At 46.6% G+C, this 21277-nt stretch overlaps 1 protein-coding gene across 3 annotated transcripts in view; it reads left to right on the forward strand.

The window, feature by feature from the left end:
• LOC135399828 (uncharacterized) overlaps positions 1–21277 on the forward strand; it is a 178187-nt gene that overhangs the window by 64834 nt on the left and 92076 nt on the right. For all 3 annotated transcript variants that reach the window (XM_064631567.1, XM_064631566.1, XM_064631568.1), the window contains exon 3: positions 1125–1361. In XM_064631567.1, the coding sequence (XP_064487637.1) occupies positions 1125–1361 (237 nt within the window). The remainder of the gene's footprint in view (positions 1–1124; positions 1362–21277) is intronic.

A 21277-nucleotide genomic window follows, 5' to 3' on the forward strand; every position in this document is an offset into this window, starting at 1 on the left:
ATCGTACTACTTAGTTTTTTCACGTTCTCGTTTTTGTTCCACCGTGGTTGTAATCGTTTTCTCTTTGTGTTACCCAATTCCTTCTGCAAAGTCTAACGGCCTTGAGGGTAAATAAGTAAATAAATCAGTCATAAATGTAAGCTAATTACAATTACGGTTCTCGAAAAGCAATCGAGTTGCAGAGAGTCACATTAATTTCACACAATATGGTGTATTAATTCCAATGCACCTTGATACATGACTTTAGTCTTCTTCCCTGAGGATCATTCAGCTTGTCCAAAGTAGCTCAAAGTAGCTCAAAGTAGCCCATGGAGCTCCCCTGCGCATCAGTGCCGGGCTCTTCGCTCCCTTTTTGCTTTCATGCAGGCCACTGGACTCCTCGAAGAGCTCTAAACAGAACTCCGACCTGTCGTCGCTTCATTCCCACCATAATTCATCCTCTTATATTAACCACTGTGAAATGGGGTAGTGTCCTGTGGCTACCACGGGGAAACATCCCATGTCATCATCACTTCTTCATTTATTGTTGTTGTTGTTGTTCCCTGAGTAATGCAGTACAAACATGGAAATATTTGTTGACAGGGCAAATGAAATTACTAGTCGAATACGATGGCTGAATATGAATGTGTGCTTGGCAGAAACACGACAATATGCCTGAACTGCCTGAACAATTTCATGTCAATAAATGAAATGAAACTGACGCTGCAAATGCATCGCACAAATTTGGTAGATGCCTTTAAAACAGTGTAAAATGGCTTTTCGCATACAAAGTAATGCCAGAAGTAACTCCAAAAAGCATTCCAAAATTACTTACAAATGTAATTAGGTTGCAGTCACAATTACATAATGTCGAAAGTAACCCCAGAAATGATTCATTACTGAAATTGTAATTACTATAATAATACTATATATTAATTATATTTATAATTATACTATAATTTTGTTACTTCTAACAAATTACTTTACATGTCTGGTCTTCACGATGACAATTACACACGAACACCCATTTGTTTTCGTCAGAAAAAAAGGGGAAAACATCGCGCCGTTTTACCAGCCGCACGTCGTCGTCCATAAATCGTGTTCATCATCATCTCAACCTTGTCTTGTTTCCCACTCCTCCGCAGGGTGCTCCGAACCAGGACTCCGAAATCGCTCTGGCCATACTGAGGCATCTGCATACATTCTTCATCCCACTGCTCATCGTGCTGGGTTTAATTGGGAACGGCCTCTCGTTCGTCACGTTCCTCTTCACACGGCTACGCGTACGAGCGTCCAGCTTTTATTTAGGCACTTTGGCACTGTCCGACTTCGGTTACCTCTTCATCATGGCCTTCGTGTGGCTGGACAAACAAGGCATCAGGGTGAGTTCTTGCACTGAGTATATCTGGTGTTGCTTCTGGCTACATTAAAACTGATCAAGGAGGGAGGGCTGAAGTAAAGACTTAAGCTTAAATTCAATGTTCTCTTGCAATTCCAGTAAGAAGATATGTGCCGTCATTAATCCTGTTGCTAGATTAGCAAAGCATAAAAAATAGATTACCCTTGGCTACAAGATAAAGATTTATGTGACACTTTTAATCGACATTTCGCATTAGAGGGGCAACAGCTTGCTTCTATAGCTTCGTTGATGGCTGTTGGTATGCTCAGGCGAGTCTTATCACGGCTCCTATGCTGAATTCCTTCTTTGTGGCGCCAGTCACCATCAGAGGTGGGCACCCTCACGAGGGCGTGCGAGGGTGAGGGTTTCCTCACCCTCACCCCACGATATTTGAGGTGAGGTGAGGCGAGGTGAGGAAAATTTTCAAGAAAATTTTTGAGGTGAGGTGAGCAAAATCTAAAAAAAAGTGAGGTGAGGTGAGGAAAATTTTATAAAATATTCTTGAGGTGAGGTGAGGTGAGGAAATTTTCAATTTTTTTAGGTGAGGTGAGGAAAAATTTCAAAAACATTTTGAGGTGAGGTGATGAAAACTATGGGAAAATTTTTTGAGGTGAGACGATGAAGAATTTATGAACGCGCATTTTATGAAAATTTTTCCCGCGCGTACACGGGATATCTTTCTTTCCGCAGCTTCTGTCTCTCATCTGGGCGGGGACTGTCCTCCTCTCTCGCCGCTGATCTGACGCCCGACTTTGCGCGTCGTTCGCATACCCGCAACTGAACCTCAATTTTCGCGCAACTTTTACGGGTATAACAATCGTTCCACGAAGCGTTTTCTGTGATTGACTAGGCCAAATCCTCCAGCAAAAAAAAATAAAATAAAATTAAAAAGAACGTTACATTAACTAAGCAATTTCATGAGTTCAATTTCGAAAATGTATTTCAATGGCAAATTGATGAAACTATTTGTATTTGGTGACAAACTAAATGTCCAGAAGAAAGTTGTTTACCCCATATTATCCCGTTAAGCCGTTTTCTTGCAATGGTCAAATGACACGTTTCGTGCCGCACCCGCATTCACGCTTGAGGTATGTGCATTTACATTGGCATCACTCAAAGCCAACGCGCATCGAATAAACAAATTGCTTTAAAAATTTGAGGTGAGGTGAGGAAAAATTTTCAAAAAAATTTTTAGGTGAGGTGAGGCGAGGAAAATTTCGAAAAACATTTTTGAGGTGAGGTGAGGAAAAATTTTCAATACAAAATCGAGGTGAGGTGAGGAAGAATTTTCAAATTTTTTTTTAGGTGAGGAAAATTTTTCTCCCAGAAAATTGAGGTGAGGGCGAGGCTAGTGAGGACAAACGGCCACCTCTGGTCACCATTCGAAAGATTATTGGAACGGCTCGTATTATGAGAAATAATGGCCATGATGACATCTCTATTGGTGTGCTAAAACCTTGCAGAGATATCAGTAATGGCTGTATACCTACATCACGTTTTCAGCCATGCTTGGTCCGTAGTACGTAGGTCTTTTTATAACGGTTTCATTGCACCTAGACATCGGGAGGCTTTGTGTACCGCAAACACTTTCATATTTACAATGCAGATCAAGGAGCAAAATTAAGGCACCTCTCTCATTCTTTCATAGTATCAGCAAACGTAGGTTGTGGTGGTGGTGGTGGTGGTGGAGGTGGTTGTGGTGGCTGTGGCGGCGGTGGTGATGGCAAACGTAACCATGCTACGTCACACGGCACCGACTTATCAGAACTCGGCTCGGTACCGAATGACGTTTTGAGACGCAGGGAGGCTTTGTGTACCGCAAACACTTTCATACTTACAATGCAGATCAAGGAGCAAAATTAAGGCACCTCTCTCATTCTTTCATAGTATCAGCAAACGTAGGTGGTGGTGGTAGTGGAGGTGGTTGTGGTGGTTGTGGCGGCGGTGGTGATGGCAAACGTAACCATGCTACGTCACACGGCACCGACTTATCAGAACTCGGCTCGGTACCGAATGACGTTTTGAGACGCAGGATAATCCTAGACTCCCATGAGGTCAGCCGTGCCTTGCAGGGGAGAGCCCGGTGTAGCGTAGAAATAATGCGTTGGCATCAGGACACCCCTCATCAATGGTTGCGTTAAGTAGTCGGCCTGGAGCGCGAGTGTTTCAGACTCCATTCACTTAACGCGACACAAGCACCACTTGCGCACTCGGGAGTCGAGCCGCTCACCGCGCACGTCTTTTTGACATGGGGGCTTTGAAGCAGACGACAAGGCGCCCTGGTGCTTGAGTTTTTCCGTGACGTACTTCCTGTTGAGCGCCGGCAGGACGGCCTTCGACATTCGAATACGAGCGAAATTCCTTTGCGATAATTTATGGGATGTAATGACGTATCATTAGAGCCTTTCACATCCGTCAGCGACCACTTGCGGCGTCAGAACATGTAGTCCGTGTGAGAAAGTTTGTGTGTATATGCAAGGCGCATTAAAGCTACGTAAAGTACTCGTCCCCGTGTCGTTCCCTGTTTGGTCTAACTATCGAGAGAGGCTCGGACACGGGTGGCTAACCCTTTTCAGAGCAAAACTGCCTCCAAGATCATCGTGATTCATCAACATGAGATTGAGTCTCCCAACTGTGCCAGCGTCTGCTTGACAGCGCCTTGACAACACGGTGAGCGACGTAGCTCGCCTCAACCCCAGCCTTCTGCAAAGACAAAAAGCCTGAAAGTGCACTGCGACATGTCATATTTACGACAAGAAAAGTTGCGAATGATCCAGTTGTTACTCAAATCCGTCTGGAATACATTTGGAGATGAATGATTCTTCCGATTTGCTAAAAGTATCTGTAGTTCGCTTTTCGAATCGGCAGAATCGCTCGTTTGGTTCGGGCACAAAGGACCAGCCAAAAATTCCCTATTGAAGCAACGAAGAATCAGACTCACTGATCATACATTCCTTTTCGCAGGTTCATTATGATCGGAAGCCCGTGTCAATAGAAGCTCAACACGTGAGCTTTCAATTAACGTCTGACTTCTTCCTATAGCAGGGATTAAACTGTGATGCGAAGCTGCATTACTAATTAATAACCTAGTCGCTGAGTGTGTCTCAACCCCCCCCCCTCCTTTCCCCCCGATCCATTCGATCGAGTATTTCACAAAAATCCCCCACCTCAATCCGCCGCCGCCGTAGCACAGGCTAACATTTCCTTCCTTTTTTTCATATAAACATGATATTTATTTTATATATTTATATGAAAAAAGAGGGAATTTAATTAGATTTTAATTAGTATTGCAGCTTCGCATCCGACCATTTAATCACTGCGATGAAGGATCTTTACAGAAGTCAGACGTTAATTGAAAGCGCCCGTATTGAGCTTCTATTGACACGAGCTTCCGATTGTGATGAACCTACGAAAATGAATGTATGGTCAGTGAGTCTGATTCTTCGTTGCTTCAGTATGTGCTCGGCATTCACGAGTATTGGAAATATTTCCTGCAACATACGTTTGTCTCTTCCTCGAAGGCAATGCACTGTTAGTGAAATATATGTATTGTTCCTTGTTGTCGTTCTTCTCTTCGTGCTTGTATGTTTCCTTCATGTTCGTTGCCGCCGCACAAGCTGATTCAGCTTGCTACACTAAGAAAAGAAAGAAGGAAACAACCTAGAGGCAAGATAGGGTAAGATTCACTTTATTCCGGGTTAGCGCCGCGAATCAACTGTGGCTATATGAGCGGCGTACAGAACATGGACAGATGGAGACAGGACAGCATGAAGGAGTAGGAGACAGGCGGCGGTTAATATGCGTCCTAGGCCGACTTTAGGGGAAAGTGTGCCGGAAAACCCAGGGATAACCTCAGACAGCGCAGCCGGTGGTAGGATTAGAACCCACCACCTCCCAGTATTCAACACGACGTTGGCTACCACCAACGACCGGATACGTATATACCCACTCCTCCATGCCGTTGTCTTTTTGTTCCTAAACTCGTTTTAATGTTGGTCATGTTGGTCAGCTGACTGGTATAAGAATTTCCATTTTAACATTTATTTATGCAGAATGTATTCTACCGATAGGAGTGACTTTGGGAGTGCGTGTGATCTAGCATGGCCTAGAGTCACTAATAAGGTCCAAGGTAATGACACTGTAATGACAAAGTAAGCGCGCACACGCCATTTTAAGTCCGGAGCGGTACGACCGCCAAGAGGCGGACCGACCATTTCCCTGAACCGCTCAGGTCCAGCGCACACAGCTGGGGCGTAATTGCACTTTTCCCACGCAGCAGGGAAAGGGCCGTAAGGCGCAAGATTTTTGAGGGGCGCACATTATCGACAGAGAGAGAAAAAAAAAAGTTCGAAATAAAAACAGTGAAACTGCCTATATCAAGTGAAAGAAATCTCAATTTTTTCAACATTGGGCGGTCTTCTGGGCGCCTCAAAGACGGAGGCGAATGAAACGAGGTTCGATATACCACGCCGATGTAAAATTGCATCCTGTGCGATTCGGGAGTAGATTGTGTGCGTTGAGACAGCGGCGCATATTCTCAAAGTGAAGCAATCGAAGCGCAAAGTCCGTTAAGCGCTTACTACTGGATGCGGGAGCTTCCAGTGTCTTAATCTGCTTCTAATGTCAGCAAGAAGCTGCGCCATATAAATCGACCCTAAAATGTGTGTAATCGGAAGTAAGGGACTCAATTAAGAGGATGACGGTATACAGGGATGCATGAACGGGCCGTGTGTTTGGGGGCGCGATACTCGTTTCGCCCCGGGCGCTGGAAGCCCAGGCTACGCCGCTGTTGCCGCGTGCGTCGTCCAAGTGGTTTTGTAGTGCGTAGAGAAAGCATGCGTGACCTTCACAAAACTAGTTTTTGTTTCTGCGTGTTTTAAAGGTACTGTAAAGCAGTAGACAAGCAGGATATGCTGGCGACGTGGCTTGAGACTTTGTTGCTTGTAAATCCCATATGCGGAACCATACGACCGACAACGCTCTCTAAATATTTTTAATTTATCATTAAAAATCCGGCATTGTGCAGCGGCGCGACGCCTGGTGTCGAACGACCCCCTGTGCAGTGGGCAACAGTGTCGAATATGTATTATGTATGCAGCACTATTTTGTCGCGTTTTGTTCTTTTGGTGGCTATATTATTTCGTATCATATTTCAATAGGAATGCAGAGACCCCTTTTTAGTGTGTTTTTTGAGAAATAAAATCAAAAAGAAACGCAGCGCTGTTCGGCTGTCGGGCCCAGTGTTATACGCATGCAACGTGGTTGCCGCCGTATGCGGCTGAGAGTACGGATCCCTTCCGAATACTAATACAGTGTTGCCCGTAATCTTTAGTTTTAATTTTCTAATTAACTGCACCACCGATTGGAATGAAATTTGCACCGTTTTTGTGCTGATGGCTTGGACTATCGAATAGCCACGCTAAATGAAATTCTGCCTGTGCTGCTTTACAGTACCTTTAATTTGACTAGGCGCGTGCCGGTATTTATTCTCAAGATCTCCTTTGGCTAAATACTAGTAGAAGTAGTAGTAGTAAAGGAGCCATAGATCCAGTGGCGTCGCTAGGGTACGCGTCACCCGGTGCGGGAGCTCTTTGCGTCACCCCCCACACAACCCCAAGCCCCCATTAACGGATACTTTTCCGTACCAGGCGATTCACGATAAATAAACATATTACATCACACTCAGAAAAAAAAAAAAAGTGCCTCGCAGAAGGCTCCTCATGTTGTTTTTGGCGTCATCGTGCCACAGAGAACGGGAGGAAGCGGCAGTATTGGTGCGGCGCGTCACCTCTTCCGTCGCTTCACCCGGTGCGGACCGCACCCCCCGCACCCCCCTAGTGACGCCACTGCATAGATCCCAATATTGTAAAGTGTATCTTCAAACTATCATTAGCAGCGTATTCCGCATTACTATGCTGCACATGTGAACGATATTATATGGGTGCACACCGTATGATCATAATACATGAGCCCGTGTTAAATCCCTACAGTCTCCGCCTTTTGTGTGAATAAAATTATACCCCCCTCCCCTCCCCCCCCCCCCCCCCCCCCCCCCCCCCCCCCAACAGTCTCATTCCAGGGTCATTCCAGGCCAAATCACTCAAACGTCGTGCCATACCCCTCTCAGTTTTGATTCCAAAAATTATCATGGACACCTTATTGCAAATAAAGACATCTTCACGAGTTTTACTGGACAATGTTGAACTTGAAAGAACATGAAAGAACTGATGATCTGAGGCTGGAACAACATAGAAGGGCCAAATACATACAAAGCCTCAATTTGCCTAAGAAATTAACGATGAAAGATGAAAGTCACTGAAAGCCAGTTCTTTCATGTTCTTCAGTTGCCGCCTGCGTCGATCCCGTCGTATGAATGTGTGTGGGAGTGCGCAATAATGTAAGAGTGAAAGGAGGATGAGTGAGAGAGAGTGGCTGGTTTGTCCCTCCATATGACGCTCCCTGGGAGTCGCTGTGAAGGCGTGTCATCCCTCTTAATCACATACCGTATCTTGCATTGTAAATAACATCTACGTCTTGAACTGTGACAGTGTGAAATAAACCGTTCTTGGAAAAAAAAAAGTGTTAGCTTATCTCAATTGGTAGAGCCCTGGACTTTTTTGTGACCGCACCGCGCCGACAGATTTGCAGCAGCCGCCATTTTCCCTCTCATTGTGCCGGTTGTCTCTGGTCGCGCTCACAGTTTGTCATGTAAACCGCGTGTTAGTGTAAGTTCAGCTTAGTTCCCGAATAAACGACTTTTATTTTCATTTTGTTTTCAAATTAATATACATGAATGCCGCGTGGTCTGAGAAAAAGCAGTGCAGTTGTTTGACAAAGGCTAGAACACACTGTTGCAAAACAGCAGCTATACGGATATTATGCACAAATGTATATGCAATTGCAATTGCATCAGAACTACATTGGTTAGAATTGAAAAGTCGTTTTTGTTCTAGAAAATAAGCAGCTCGGTGAGTAGCAGTCGACGCGTTAGTGACCGGGATTGTGAACTTAATCAAGTCCGAAATGGTGTTGCTATCCATTTGTTAGCATTGCGAATAGGATAAAGGCGTGTGCGCGGTATGAAGTTTACTATGTCTAAAAATATTTATTGATTACTGAACTGCTTTGATATGTGATTCGCTACGTAGACAACGATAAAGCTGGGTTGCAGGTGATGACAACGATAAAGCAGGTGTGCAAACAGTAAGCGGCGCGATAAAGGCTGCAGGTGTGTGCGGGCCAGTGTTGCCACTTTTTCTGTGCTTGTAGTCGCTAACTTTGGTTTAAAAAGTTGCTAAATCTCGCCAACTTTGGGCAAAAAGTCGCTAAAAGTCGCCAAATTTAAAATAGGTGCGTAATTACACCAAATTACACCAAACATTGCTGTCTTTGATATCTTTAACTAATTATTCATCTTCCCAGCAGTCTGATTGGGGCAAAGGGAGTCTTCCTGGCTGTGTACATAATGCTCTACGGACTAGTGCCACCAGTTAAACAGTTGTGAGTTATGATGCGGTTATTGGCGCGCACCACAAAATACGTGGTGAAATCTCGTGCTCTAATTGCAGTGCACTTTGCACTGACTTGGGAACCTCTTAGTAAGACGATCGAGTAACGTTAAGCTATGAAACCTATTTTGTTTGTTGACGACCATGATATACGAAAAAAAAAAAAGCTTTATTTAACTTGCGCATTGAGTATACGAATGCAGAACCTGCACTGAGGCTATAGAAGGCAACAAAAAAGAAAAGAGGATAGTAGATTATACGAGAGGTGTTCAAGTCAAACCGGGACTTTCTGTCTCCTGAGTGTACAAATGGCTCGCGCTACTTCTTTTTCGTCATTTTCACACGCGACAGGCCTCCGCGTTCACCACGTGGTGGTGCAAAGTTTGTGCAAAACAGAAGACACGTGCTGGACAAGATGGCGGACAACGAGGTGAGCGCGCATATCGAACAGCGAATTGTCATGAAGTTTCTCGTGAACGAAGGCGTAAAGTCATCTGAAATTCACAGAAGACTTCAGGATCAGTGTGACTACGATACACTTAGCCGCAGCAAAGCGTTTGAGTGGTGCAAACGGTTCCGAGACGGCCGTACATCAGTGCAGGACGATCCCGGCCGGGGCGGCTCAGAGCCCAGTGTCAGAGCTCCTGTGAACATCCAACTTGTGGAGCGTCTGATCCTCAAGGACCGACGGATAACATGTCTCGAACTAGCTCGAAAGACGGACCTTTCTGTTGGAACGTTGAACACTATTATTAATGAACACATCCAGTTTCGGAAAGTTAGTGGCCGTTGGGTCCCGAAGCAGCTCTCCGTGTTTGACCGGCAGAGAAGTCTGGAAATCTCACAAGATCTAAGGTACCGTTTCGACACTAAAGGACAGCCGTTCCTTGATCGGATCATCACGTGCGATAAAACGTGGGTGCACCATTTCACTCCTGAGTCTAAACGAGCATCAAAACAGTGGAAGCATCCGGGCTCGCCAGCCCCCAAGAAGTTACGAAGCACCCCGTCTGCGGGTAAGGTCATGGCCACGGTTTTCTGGGACAAGGCTGGCGTTGTTCATGTTGATTTTCTGCCCAATGGTACCATCATCAATAGTGCATATTATTGCCAGGTTCTCAGGGATGTGCATAAGGCGCTGAAGCAAAAGCGGCCGGGCCTCATCACCAAAGGAGTTGTCCTCCTACAGGACAATGCACGCCCGCATACCGCGCATCTCACGACACGTACCTTACAGGAACTTGGCTGGGAGTTGCTGCCACATCCCCCTTACAGTCCAGACCTCGCCCCCAGCGATTTCCATCTCTTCGGACCACTGAAGGCGTTCCTTGGATGCCGCCACTTCAGCTGCGACGACGAGGTCAAGAATGCGGTCCGACCATGGCTGCTACGCGCCGGTAAGGATTTCTACGCTGCTGGTATCCAAGCCCTCGTGAAACGCTGGGTCAAGTGCGTTAGTGCAGCTGGAGATTACGTTGAAAAATAAAACTAATATATCGTATAAGTTCATTTCACTTTTACTGATTTTTGCTAATTTTTGCTACTTTTTGCTACTTTTACTATATTAGGTGAGAGAAAAAGAAAGGGAGATTACGAATTCGACAAGTGTCCATGCTACACGAAGAAAAGCTTTATTTCGCTTGTGCATGGAGTACTGAATGCAGAACCTGCACCGACGGCTTCAGAATGCAGCAAAAAAAGAAAAGAGGATAGTAGATTAGATTAGATGAGAGAAAAAGAAAGGGAGCTGCGCATAATGCAAAACCCCGAGACTAGAGAACACGAAGGGACAGACACAACACGAAGTCTTCGTCTTCGAAGACTTCGTGTTGTGTCTGTCCCTTTGTGTTCCCTAGTCTAGGAGTTTTACATTATGCATCAACTTCGCCAGCTCGCTTGCTTCAATCAATCACTCAATCATTTATTTATTTTATTCATTCAAACAATGCACACAATTATCATAGAACTGAAGCTGGCTTTTTAGCCATTTTTTCAAGAAAGGGAGATTATGAATTCGACAAGCGTTCATGGCATAGAAAAAACACACTTTATTTCACTTGTGCATTAAGTACTGAATGTAGAACCTGCACCGACGGCTTTAAAATGCAACAAAAAAGAAACGAGGATAGTAGATTATATTAGATGAGAGAAAAAGGAAGCGAGATTATGAATTCGACAAGTGTCTATGATATACGAAAAAAAACTTTATTTAACTTGTGCATCGAGTACTGAATGCAGAACCTGCACTGACGGCTTTAGAAGGCAACAGAAAAGAAAATGGGACAGTAGATTATATTAGATGAGAGAAAAAGGAAGGGGGATTATGAATTCAACGAGTGTCAAATCGGAAACTGTAAACACGCCTTAGAAAGAGTCATCTGATAGCAAGGGCTGGAAGCTCATTCCCAATTCCCATAGGCTCCTTCACCTCTTTGTATCTGTGTATGTATGGATACGTAACACAAAAGAAATATTTTAAAAAATGTAATCTCGTAGCATGTGGAATTTGGTGGAACCGGGTTTTAAAGACTTGTAATGACTACAAGCGGGGATGTACACTGGGAAACACTCTCTCAGCCCCCAGTCGACTAGTCCTCCCACTCACATTCACTCGCTTGTTCAGAGGAATGAAGCTCATGTTCGATACGCACTTTGACGCATGCTGGTTACAATCGCAGCACGCACCAGATTATATGGGGATCTTTCCCTGCCCCTTTTTTCGTGCACGCGCAAGCCCAGGATGCGCTGGTGGCGCTGTCCTCTCTCTCAATGGGCCACCGCCGACGCGCCGATACCGTTGGGAGAATTCGCGGGTACGTTGCCTCCTGGAGGAGCGCATAGCAATTTTGCTAGCGTTAGTGGTTTGAAGTAGCATACCAACCAGAAGCGTTGAATTTCAGTCATTTCTTGTTTCCACGTTCTCTCGGACCGACGCCATGGACTCTTCAATACTGCACGAACCGATTTTCTTTACCGATGTTTTCGCATTTTGACTGTCGCTAAAAATCTCGTGATCTGCTGGAGGAAGTTGCTAAAAAGGTCGCTAAACCCAGTACACGAAAAAAGTAGCCAAACAGAGCAAAAAATCGCTAAATTTAGCGACAAAATCGCTAAAGTGAACTGGTGCACTGGTGCGTGGCAGTGGAATCAAAATGAAGCACACTAGGGAGCTGTACTGCATCAGAAGCGTATCAGGGACACAAAACAAAAAAAAAAGGAAGCTTTCAAGCCAAAGATCAGCAACGTGATTCCAGCCCCTTCAAAGGAGTCAGGTGCTTGGCGTACCATATTTTCGGAACCCTTATCGTAAAGACCTTCCGATCTGCTAAATCTTCCTAATCCTTCCAATCGTTCTAATCCTCCCTTCTATACCGGCGCCGCGATAAGTAAACAAACGTGGGTGAGCAGTGTGACCCCACAGGGACACCGACACCCAGAGCCGTAGCGACAGGGGATGCCCTCGCTAGAAAGGGCACCGAAGTGCAGGCCCCGGCAGGTTGGTTGGACAGTATAAAGCGGAAATGAAGAGAATTTGAATTTGCGATCTCGGCAGTGCAAATAAGCGTTTTCTTTTCTTTGTTTACAGAGTTTCTGACCTGTACCGGCGAGAAGGGGGGGGGCGGTTCAGACTTGCCGTGCAATGGGCGCAAACTCGCCTCGCGACGGCTCTGCCGACGCGCCAACAGTGCATTTTTGGCATTACCTTCATTCCCTGACGCTTGTAGCATTACGATATTAAAAATTGGACGTGCTGAGCTGTGGAACTGTCTAAATGAGGGGAAGCTACATGCGCGAACCACAGAACACACTAAGAGGACAGCAGACCGATTCAATATTACCGAAGAGTCTCGTCAACCGCGAGACATAGCCTCTCTGCCGTCGTCCCTCGAAGTCACCATTCGCGCCGCGACTTCTTGCTTCGCGTCGGGCGTCAACAAGTGGGAATTGGGTATTAAAGCGTTCTTACCCGACGCCGACTTGACCACGTTTCGCGTTTGCTCGACGTGCCTATGTTCACTACACGCCGGCAAGGTTCCGGCATTCGCAACTTGCCAAGGCTATCCGGCGCCGTGATCATGCCCTCATGCACGGCGGAGGTCAATACAGCATTAAGGGATCAGCTTTAATAACGTTGAAGGAGAGATAAGATGCAGGTTAGCTGGTTGTACGTGATGGAAAGGAACTCCGAGACAAGAAAAAGACGTACGAAGGAACGTTGTTTTCCTGTATACGTCTCATCCTTGTCACGAGTTCCCTTCCAGCGATTAACAACCTTTCTGCAACATATATCAACATATATCACAAACATTTTACAAACAAATATGCAGACCGTCAGGGAAAGTGTTCCGACATTTAGTGGCAATGGAAAACGTTTCGTCAGCGTCAGCAAAAGGCCCTTCCAGCCGCCGCTGAAAATCGCAACATCTTCCATAATCGTCTGCATTTTTTTGAAATTAAAATCCCAACTCCGTCGACATCAAGCTTATTTTCTATATCTGTAGTGAGACCATTCCATGTTAGGGGTTCGCAGAATATTACCCCTAGAATTGTTACATATTTAGACGGATTAGTAGTATAATTATTCACATGGGGCATGAACAGCATCACAAATTCTATTTTAGTTTTTTTTTTTTCAAATAGTACTGCTTTGGTTTTATTATTATGAATGATCATACCATTCTTCATAAAGCATAAACCAGGAACAAAGCGCAGAAAGGGAGTTATTTGCCAGGATGTTTAGTTTACTAATGTCGCGATGGGGAATAAACAGGCTTGTGTCATCTCCATATATTATGAACACGTTCCGAGCTTTTGTATGGAAGAGACGAAGAAAGAAGAACGTTTCCTCGAGTATATGAGACAGAACACAGAAAGGACAAAGACTCGAAACTTGAAGTCTATGAAATAGAAAAAAAGAAGAAGAAAACATATGCTGGTTTATCTCTCCCATAATTATCACTGCAATACGCCTTCTCTCTTTCACTCCTTTCCCTAAGACTGTCGTGTGCTGTGCTGCTTTAATCGGAAACGGAAATTAAAACGGTTATGTCATCAAGGTACCTTCTGTGACTAGTGCAGTCTCCGACTGCTTTTACATATGGTGCCTATTCCGAATAGGAATCGTGACATAGCCGTAGACGTTGATAGACAAACCGAAATGGAAACTTCGCGCACGAGGAGCTTAGCGAAGCTTCGCGTGCTGATGCGCACACACAAACCGCTTCTCATTTTTTCCCATTCCTTTCCATTTTTCCCCTTTTTCTCTTTTCTTTTTTTTTTTTCAAGGGTGGATTTGAGAGCACTCAGTCTACTATGGGAACAAAACAAACCATGGTGACAAACATCTGTCGCAAATCCGTGCTGAATGAGGACGACCTACAGGATGAGTCTAGCAAACGTTACACATTTCGATCGCATCAAAAAATCAAATAGAAGACGGGGTTTAGCCAGCCTTAAACTTTGCAGTCTGGCAGACATTTGTCTGAAGTTTCCTTTGAATTTTTTTGCGAGCGTTGTGGACCTGTAGAAGAACAATTAAAAATCAAGCAAAATCTCACTCTATGCATTTTCTACGGCCCATCTCGCTCAAAAGCCGTCATTTTCCCCTGTGTGCGCTTCATTTTCATTTCACCATACACGGGCGGCCCCAGCATACAGAAGAAGAGGACTAGTGCATAATATCAGTATGTCACAACGTTGTAGGAAGCGTCGCCTGTGTGAGGTGATGTGAATCCGTGAATGTGAAGCAGACACAACAAAAATGGCGGTGTTTGTGTGAGATAGGGCCATTGAAAATGCATGACACGAGATTTTTGCTGATTTTTTTATTTTGTTTCTGTGTTCTGTGATCATAACGCTCGCAAAACATTCCAATAAAACTTGAGACAAATGCTTATCAGTCTGCGAAGTTTGGGGTTGACTAAACCACGTCTGTAACGTCTGTGTAACGTTTGCTATAGACTGACCCTGTAGTTCTCCTCACGGATCGCCGGCATGCAACTGCTGGAGTCTGGCGTTCACCTTGCGTTGCTTTCAGCTTTCCTATGGAACGCGCCTGCATACGCCGATGCCGACTGTAGACTGTAAACGGTAGTGGTAGACTTTTTCTTAGAAGAGCCAGTGCTCGAAACGTTAACCTTTTTTAACCACTTTTCCGGGTTTTTTTGTTTGTTTGTTTTTTGCCCTCAAGCTGTTCTCCCCCTCCTTGGCACTTTAGTCCCTTCGTTGTTTTCTTTTGTTTCGTGTGCCCGGCAGCTCGTCAACTCCTATCTAAAACTGCAACATCCCTGGACTCGTACGGGCACTTTGTCTCGAGTTCTTCAGCTGCATATCCTCGAGGTTGGACTTACCATCGTGTCGTCTGCCCCATGGTTCTGCACCATGTCGGCCACACCGCCTTCATCGCTCCTCACTGTATAAGGCCACCTAAAGATCACGCCTTCAATTTTACTTCCAGGGTTTCCGTAGACAGCGCCTTGGATGCCGTCGGGGAGATTGTCGGTTATGAACATGTACATTCTATCCAACACCAGGGTCGTTTGTCCTTCCAAGTAACGGTGAAAAATCAACGTGCCCGAAACTCAGTTCTTGAGGCTGCAAGATGCCACTTTATGATGTCGAGGTGCCCCTAGACCCAGTCTCCACTGCGAGAATAGTACATCATTGTGAAGCGCCTCCCTGAGAACGTCTCTGATAATGCGTTTGTACGTGCCCTTGCACCGTATGGAACTGTGAAAGGATTTTCGTTTCTTGTTTATAAGGATCGCCCAACAATTCGCAATCCCAAGCAGCACAATGTACTGAAAGTCGAGTGCAATAGGGGTGGACGGGTAGGTGGAAGGCCTTGAACACACTCGTAAAACTAAAGAACATTGATAAGACACACACCGTCCACCCCTATTGCACTCGACTTTCAGTACATTGTGCTGCTTGGGATGGCACTCGCCTCGTCAAGTTACAAATGAACAAAAGCAGTGCCGAACTTCCTCACGGTTGGTATCGACAGAGCTTTGATTGATTACAAGGGGATTAAAAAAGTTTGCGGTAGATGCGGCTCTGAAGATCACATTCGGAGCGATTGTAAAGTCCCTCGCTGTGAGCGATGCGCCGTGTTCGGTCACCATGCTGAAGGATGCCAAGCGTCTTGCCTTCGGTGTGACTCCCGTCATGCCACAGTCGATTGCTTCATGACGCTCGTACTCTTTTGCGGCCAAAGGCGAACACTCTAGTGCGAAGACCGTGCCAATCACTACTGCAGCTGAACTGCGGCCTGCTGCTCCCTCCGAGCTAGCCACCACAGGATTTACTGGTAGTGATGTGCCTAGGATGGACAGTTCTGCGAGCGCCCCTCCTGGTGACATCAATGTGGATACTTCGTCTCCTTCGGCGGTGGCAGCCATTTCGCATCTTCTAGTTCAACATTCATCATGGGGCGTAGTTGCTCCTCAACAGAGGGAGAATGGAAACGAGGACTTATGTGACCGTAACACGTGTGTCAACAAATAACCCAGTTGTCCCTCCTCAACAAGTGGTGGATGATGAAGAGGTCCTAAGTATATAGTATAGGTGCAAGTCTCCATCATCAAGTGAATCAAGGTTGCATCGCAGGATGTCTCCTTCCTCAGGTGAATCCTCAACCTCAATGTACTCAATGTACTCTCCTGATGGTTCAGAGTCCGGTGACATCGATCTCGAGGCTATTGGAAAGCATGGCCACCAGACATCATCTGGTGACAGCGACCGTGCACATGGAAGAAGGAGCCCTTCCCGGAAAAAGCCCAGAACTGCTTCTGGCTCTCACCCCATGCACCACTAATGGCTATGAACCCATGTACTACTGCCCTTCTTCTCTCGCTTATGGCTTTACGAATAATGACACTCAACGTGCAAGGTTTTCGTTCACCTGCTAAACAACTGGAAGTGGTCTGCTTCGCACGAAGTTTTAGTTGCAACATACTTTTGCTGCAAGGGACTCATTTCACTCGCTACGCGAGCGTCGCAAGATTTTCAGAGACGCACAATGTTCGAGGATATTTTAGCTTCGGCTCCGCTCGCCAGGGTGGTGTGGGAGTTGTTGTAATGATGCGTGCTTTGCTACGACACAGTTTTGCGCGCTATGACACCGACGGACGTGTGATGTGCTTCGACTTCTTCATTGGGAAAAGGAAACTTCGGCTTGTTAACGTCTAGGCTCCGGCTAGAGCCAGCGAGATAAACGCATTTTGCACTAACCTGATGATAAGCCTTGTGCTACAATCCAATGCAATACTGATAGGTGACTTAATTGTATATAGGATTCTGATAGAGACGTCCGTGGTCCCGGTCTGGCAGGCTTACATGGAACGCCCGTGAACTGAGACGCCTGGTCGCCCAACTGAACCTGGTTGACGCTTGGCCTGCGTTACACGGAAATCTGTACTGTGCTACCTGGTCGCGTGCGGATTCGTCCAGCCGGCTCGACCGATTTTATCTTCCTGCGAACCTCTCCTCACAACCCTCGGCGTGCGGAGTCGCCGCCACAGATCAGCTTGCCGTCCATGTGAGCGATCACTTCGCAGTCTTGCTCACCTTAGACGTCAGCTAGTTCCTGACCAGTCAGGCTACGCGCTGGAAGCTAGACACCTCACTGCTCTTTGGTGATGGTATTGTAGCAGAGGCCAGAACTCAAATAGCTGAATACCTCAATGGTCGTTCCCCATCGCCGGAACAGTGGGAAGACTTCAAGATTTCGGCTCGATCCCTTTTCCAGAACTTGGGCCGTAAAGTGTGCCCGTGAACGAAGCTCCCTGCTTAATCGGCTCGCGGCGAAAATACGAATTGTACTACGAGGCACTCCGCTAACGCCGCTTATGCAAGAGTACCTAGAAACGCTCCAAGAACGGCACCGTCGACTCCTCCACTCGCCGCCCGGTGCTGCTCCGAAGGAATACACCCAAGACCAGTCAGTTGTAGGCCATGGTGTTGCAAGTTTACTTCACTCTGTGCATCTTAACCAGAACTGTCAACAAACACCCCACTCTTTCCGTCGCCCTAATTCCTCTACTACTGAAGATCCAAACGAGGTCGTCAGTGGGTGGTGTGTCCTCGTGTTGCAGTCCATGGCGTATTTGAGCAAGATGTCTGCTTCTGCGTAAAAAGCAGACCAGTGGCGACTCCGTACCTGGTCACAATAGCGACTTCAAGTTTTGGCATCCATGAAAGTCCAGGTCGAGTATGGTGCTGTGAAAAGAAAGTTGTCAGTTCCCGTCGCACATGAACAAGGTCCTTGTCTCATTGGACGTTCGTGGTTCAGCGATTTGGGAATCAAGATGCACTGGGTCCATCAGATATGCGTACAACCATCGAAGTGGCTGCGAAACGAATTTTTCAAGAAGACCTTGGGCGGTTCACGGGACCGCCCGTCACCATTGCCACTGATGAGAGGTCTGCACCGATTTTGAAGACGAGACTCGCGATTCCATTTACAACAACAACAACAACAATTATATTCTGACGATGAAGTGGGGAGGTTTTCCAATCTAGGAGTGAAACGCTACATCATAGCTAGGGGGTAGCAGCGGCTATCCTGAAAATTGTGTCTCGAGACCGCTGTTTGTTCTTTCTTTTTTTCTTCTTCTTTTTTTCAGGGTGGGGAACATCTATTTGTACCAGTTCTCAAGCGAGACGGAAGTATACAGATATGCAACGACTACAGGTGCACCGTCAACACAAGTTAGTTTGCCGGACGAATATCCGCTTCCTACAACGACGGAGGTGCTTTCAGCTTTGACCAAGCTCCAGCCAGCTCCAGCCAAGCTTCAAGCTCCAGCTTCAGTTCTCGAAGCTCGACCTCACTCAGGTGTCAGTCGATGGGGCTCTTCAAGGCTAAGCGTCTGCACTTCGGAGTTTCAGCAGCTTCATGCATCTTCCAAGGGTTCATCGAAAAACTGCTCAAAGGAATACCTGGCATAGCGGTGTGTTATCCGGTGTGTTACTTTACGGGGTTTAGCCCTGGAGCACAGAGATGCGTATGCAGTCTAGTCCGCCATATTTTACCCTCCTTGTTGCCAGCCGCGCTGGGCAGTCATTTCCCACGTATGGCCAGGAGAAGAGCTGCCAATCGCTTTTGGCACCCGGACTCTGCACAGCAGCGAGCGCAACCGCGCGCGGCTGAACCGCGAAGCACTCGCAATCATCTACGGTGTCACGAAGTTCAGGCAGTGCTTATGCGGACGTCCTTTTGTGATATACACGGACCACAAGCCCTTACTTGGTATATTCGATCTTCACCGACAGATATAGGCCATTCTTTCTCCACGGATGCTGAGGTGAACGTTAGCGTTGGAAGCTTAAAGCTACCAGGTAGGCTACAGAAGGGGAACACGGGCAATGCAGGCTCATACAGGCGGGGCTCGACGAACGTGGTAGCGGACGCGCTATCCCGCGCGCCTCTACCGGAGGGGGGAGAGGAAGGCACCGAGGCATCTTCTCAACTTCTGGCAGCAGCACAAGTGGCACGAGACGTATCTTCGTCTTGGGGCATGGTCGTGAGGAGCAGCTAAGCCGTCTTCCAATTGACGCACAAGCAGCAGAAGCTGCTGATCCTAACCTTCCCAAAGTCCTGCTCTTCGAAGCAGTGCTTGAGGCGCCAGTACACATAAAGAGCATTGCTCCAGAGACTGCTGCTGATCCGGTGCTGTCTCGAGGCCTCAAGTGGGCCCTAAGCGGCTGGCGCTGGGCTTCTCGTTTCGAACAGGTGCACATACCATACCTTTTACGGAGAACGCAGATATCTGCACAGGACAACTGCTTGTTGTGGGGCAGCGAAGTCGTCGCTCCTCGTAGCCTTCGTCCGATTATCCTTCAGATTCTACACACTGGTCACGGGGGTCTGGTTTCGACGAAGGCCCTTGCGAGAAGCTACGTATGGTGGCCCAACATTGACGAAGACATCGAAACCATCATAGGGGAGTTCAGGGCATATCAGTTGACGCGATATATGCCTACAAGGACCTGCCACGCTTGGCTTCCTCCCCAGCGGCCCTGGTCGCGAATCCACATGGGCTAGTCGTGGATGCCTTTTTACGTTGGCCGGAAGTTGTTCCAGTGTCAGCATTGTCGTTGTTCAGACGTTAGCAAAACAACGCAGCTAAGTCAAGGCAACTCGGCAGTGGCGGCTGAAAGTGCCGACTTACACGCATGCTATTCGCCCTTCGAACGACACCTAACACCGCAACAGGGAAGTCATCCGCAGAACCCCCTCCTGAACCGAATACCGAAGACTGCTGGAATTGACACAACCTACTTCGACTGAGCTTCAAAATGACAGAAAAGGCACGTATGCAAAAAGGGTTGGCGTTGGCGACAAAGTCTTGGTACGCAACTATACAGACGCGGATAGGAAGTGGGTTGCCGCAACGGTATCTGACGTTAGACAATATGCAAAACCCAGCGCCCTCTTGTAGCGCGCACGGAAACTTCCGCCATATTTGAGGCTCCTTGCCCGACCCGAGTCACATACACATGGCTCACCTACAGCTGTTCTATCGCGTGTCTTGCCTCACATATGTGCTGTTCCACTATGTTATTCACGTGGTGAGACGATGGGTTTAATAGAGAGTGAGTGAGTGAGTTCAAAAGAGAATGCAAGCAAGGTAAGAGTGCCTCAGCATTCCTTATTGCATTGAAAGCATTAGAGCGCGGTCATTTCGATTTTGGGAGAGATAATTACGTTAACATAGTGCAATGGCTGCACTTTTATCCCATCCCACGAGATATCTAGACTGTTTAGTACAGTCCATTCAAGAACTATTTAGTGCAACAGTGAAACCCCAGACACGGAAGAAAAAAACGAAGACGACACAATTTTCTTCTTCCCTGTCTCGGGTTTCACTGTTCTAATTATGTACCAGCTCGCCCTTGCCCCTGCCCTTCTGCCACTATTTAGTGCACTGTATACAGCAGAAACATATGGTACAATATAAAAGCTTAGTACGATTGCGGTCGATCGCCAATTATCCTAAAACTATATATGGTTTCACGACACTGTCGACGTTCTATCGATAGTTTTGCATCACTACTACGCGTTCCTTTGGTAGTTTTCTCTGGCTTCTTCTTCTTAAATGTGAAGACTGATGGCACTGCAAATTCATAGAGAATCCGTCTTCCATTTGGCAGGTTTGGGACAAAATTAGTCTCTTTGAAGTGCCATGAACACATCTTTGCTGTGTCAGCATTGAAGTTATCTTTTCTCTTGATGGCTAACAATCATTTATGTCTCAGGGAAGCTGTGGAACGTGACCTTAACGCGAGCATGAAGTGTCCTCGCACTAAACGATTGAAACAGTCCACAGTCCGAGTCCACAGTAAGTGCACAGTCCCAGGGGCATACCTGAGGCGGACTATCTGTGTG

The sequence above is a fragment of the Ornithodoros turicata genome, chromosome 7 (assembly GCF_037126465.1).
Source record: "Ornithodoros turicata isolate Travis chromosome 7, ASM3712646v1, whole genome shotgun sequence".
NCBI lineage: Eukaryota > Metazoa > Arthropoda > Arachnida > Ixodida > Argasidae > Ornithodoros > Ornithodoros turicata.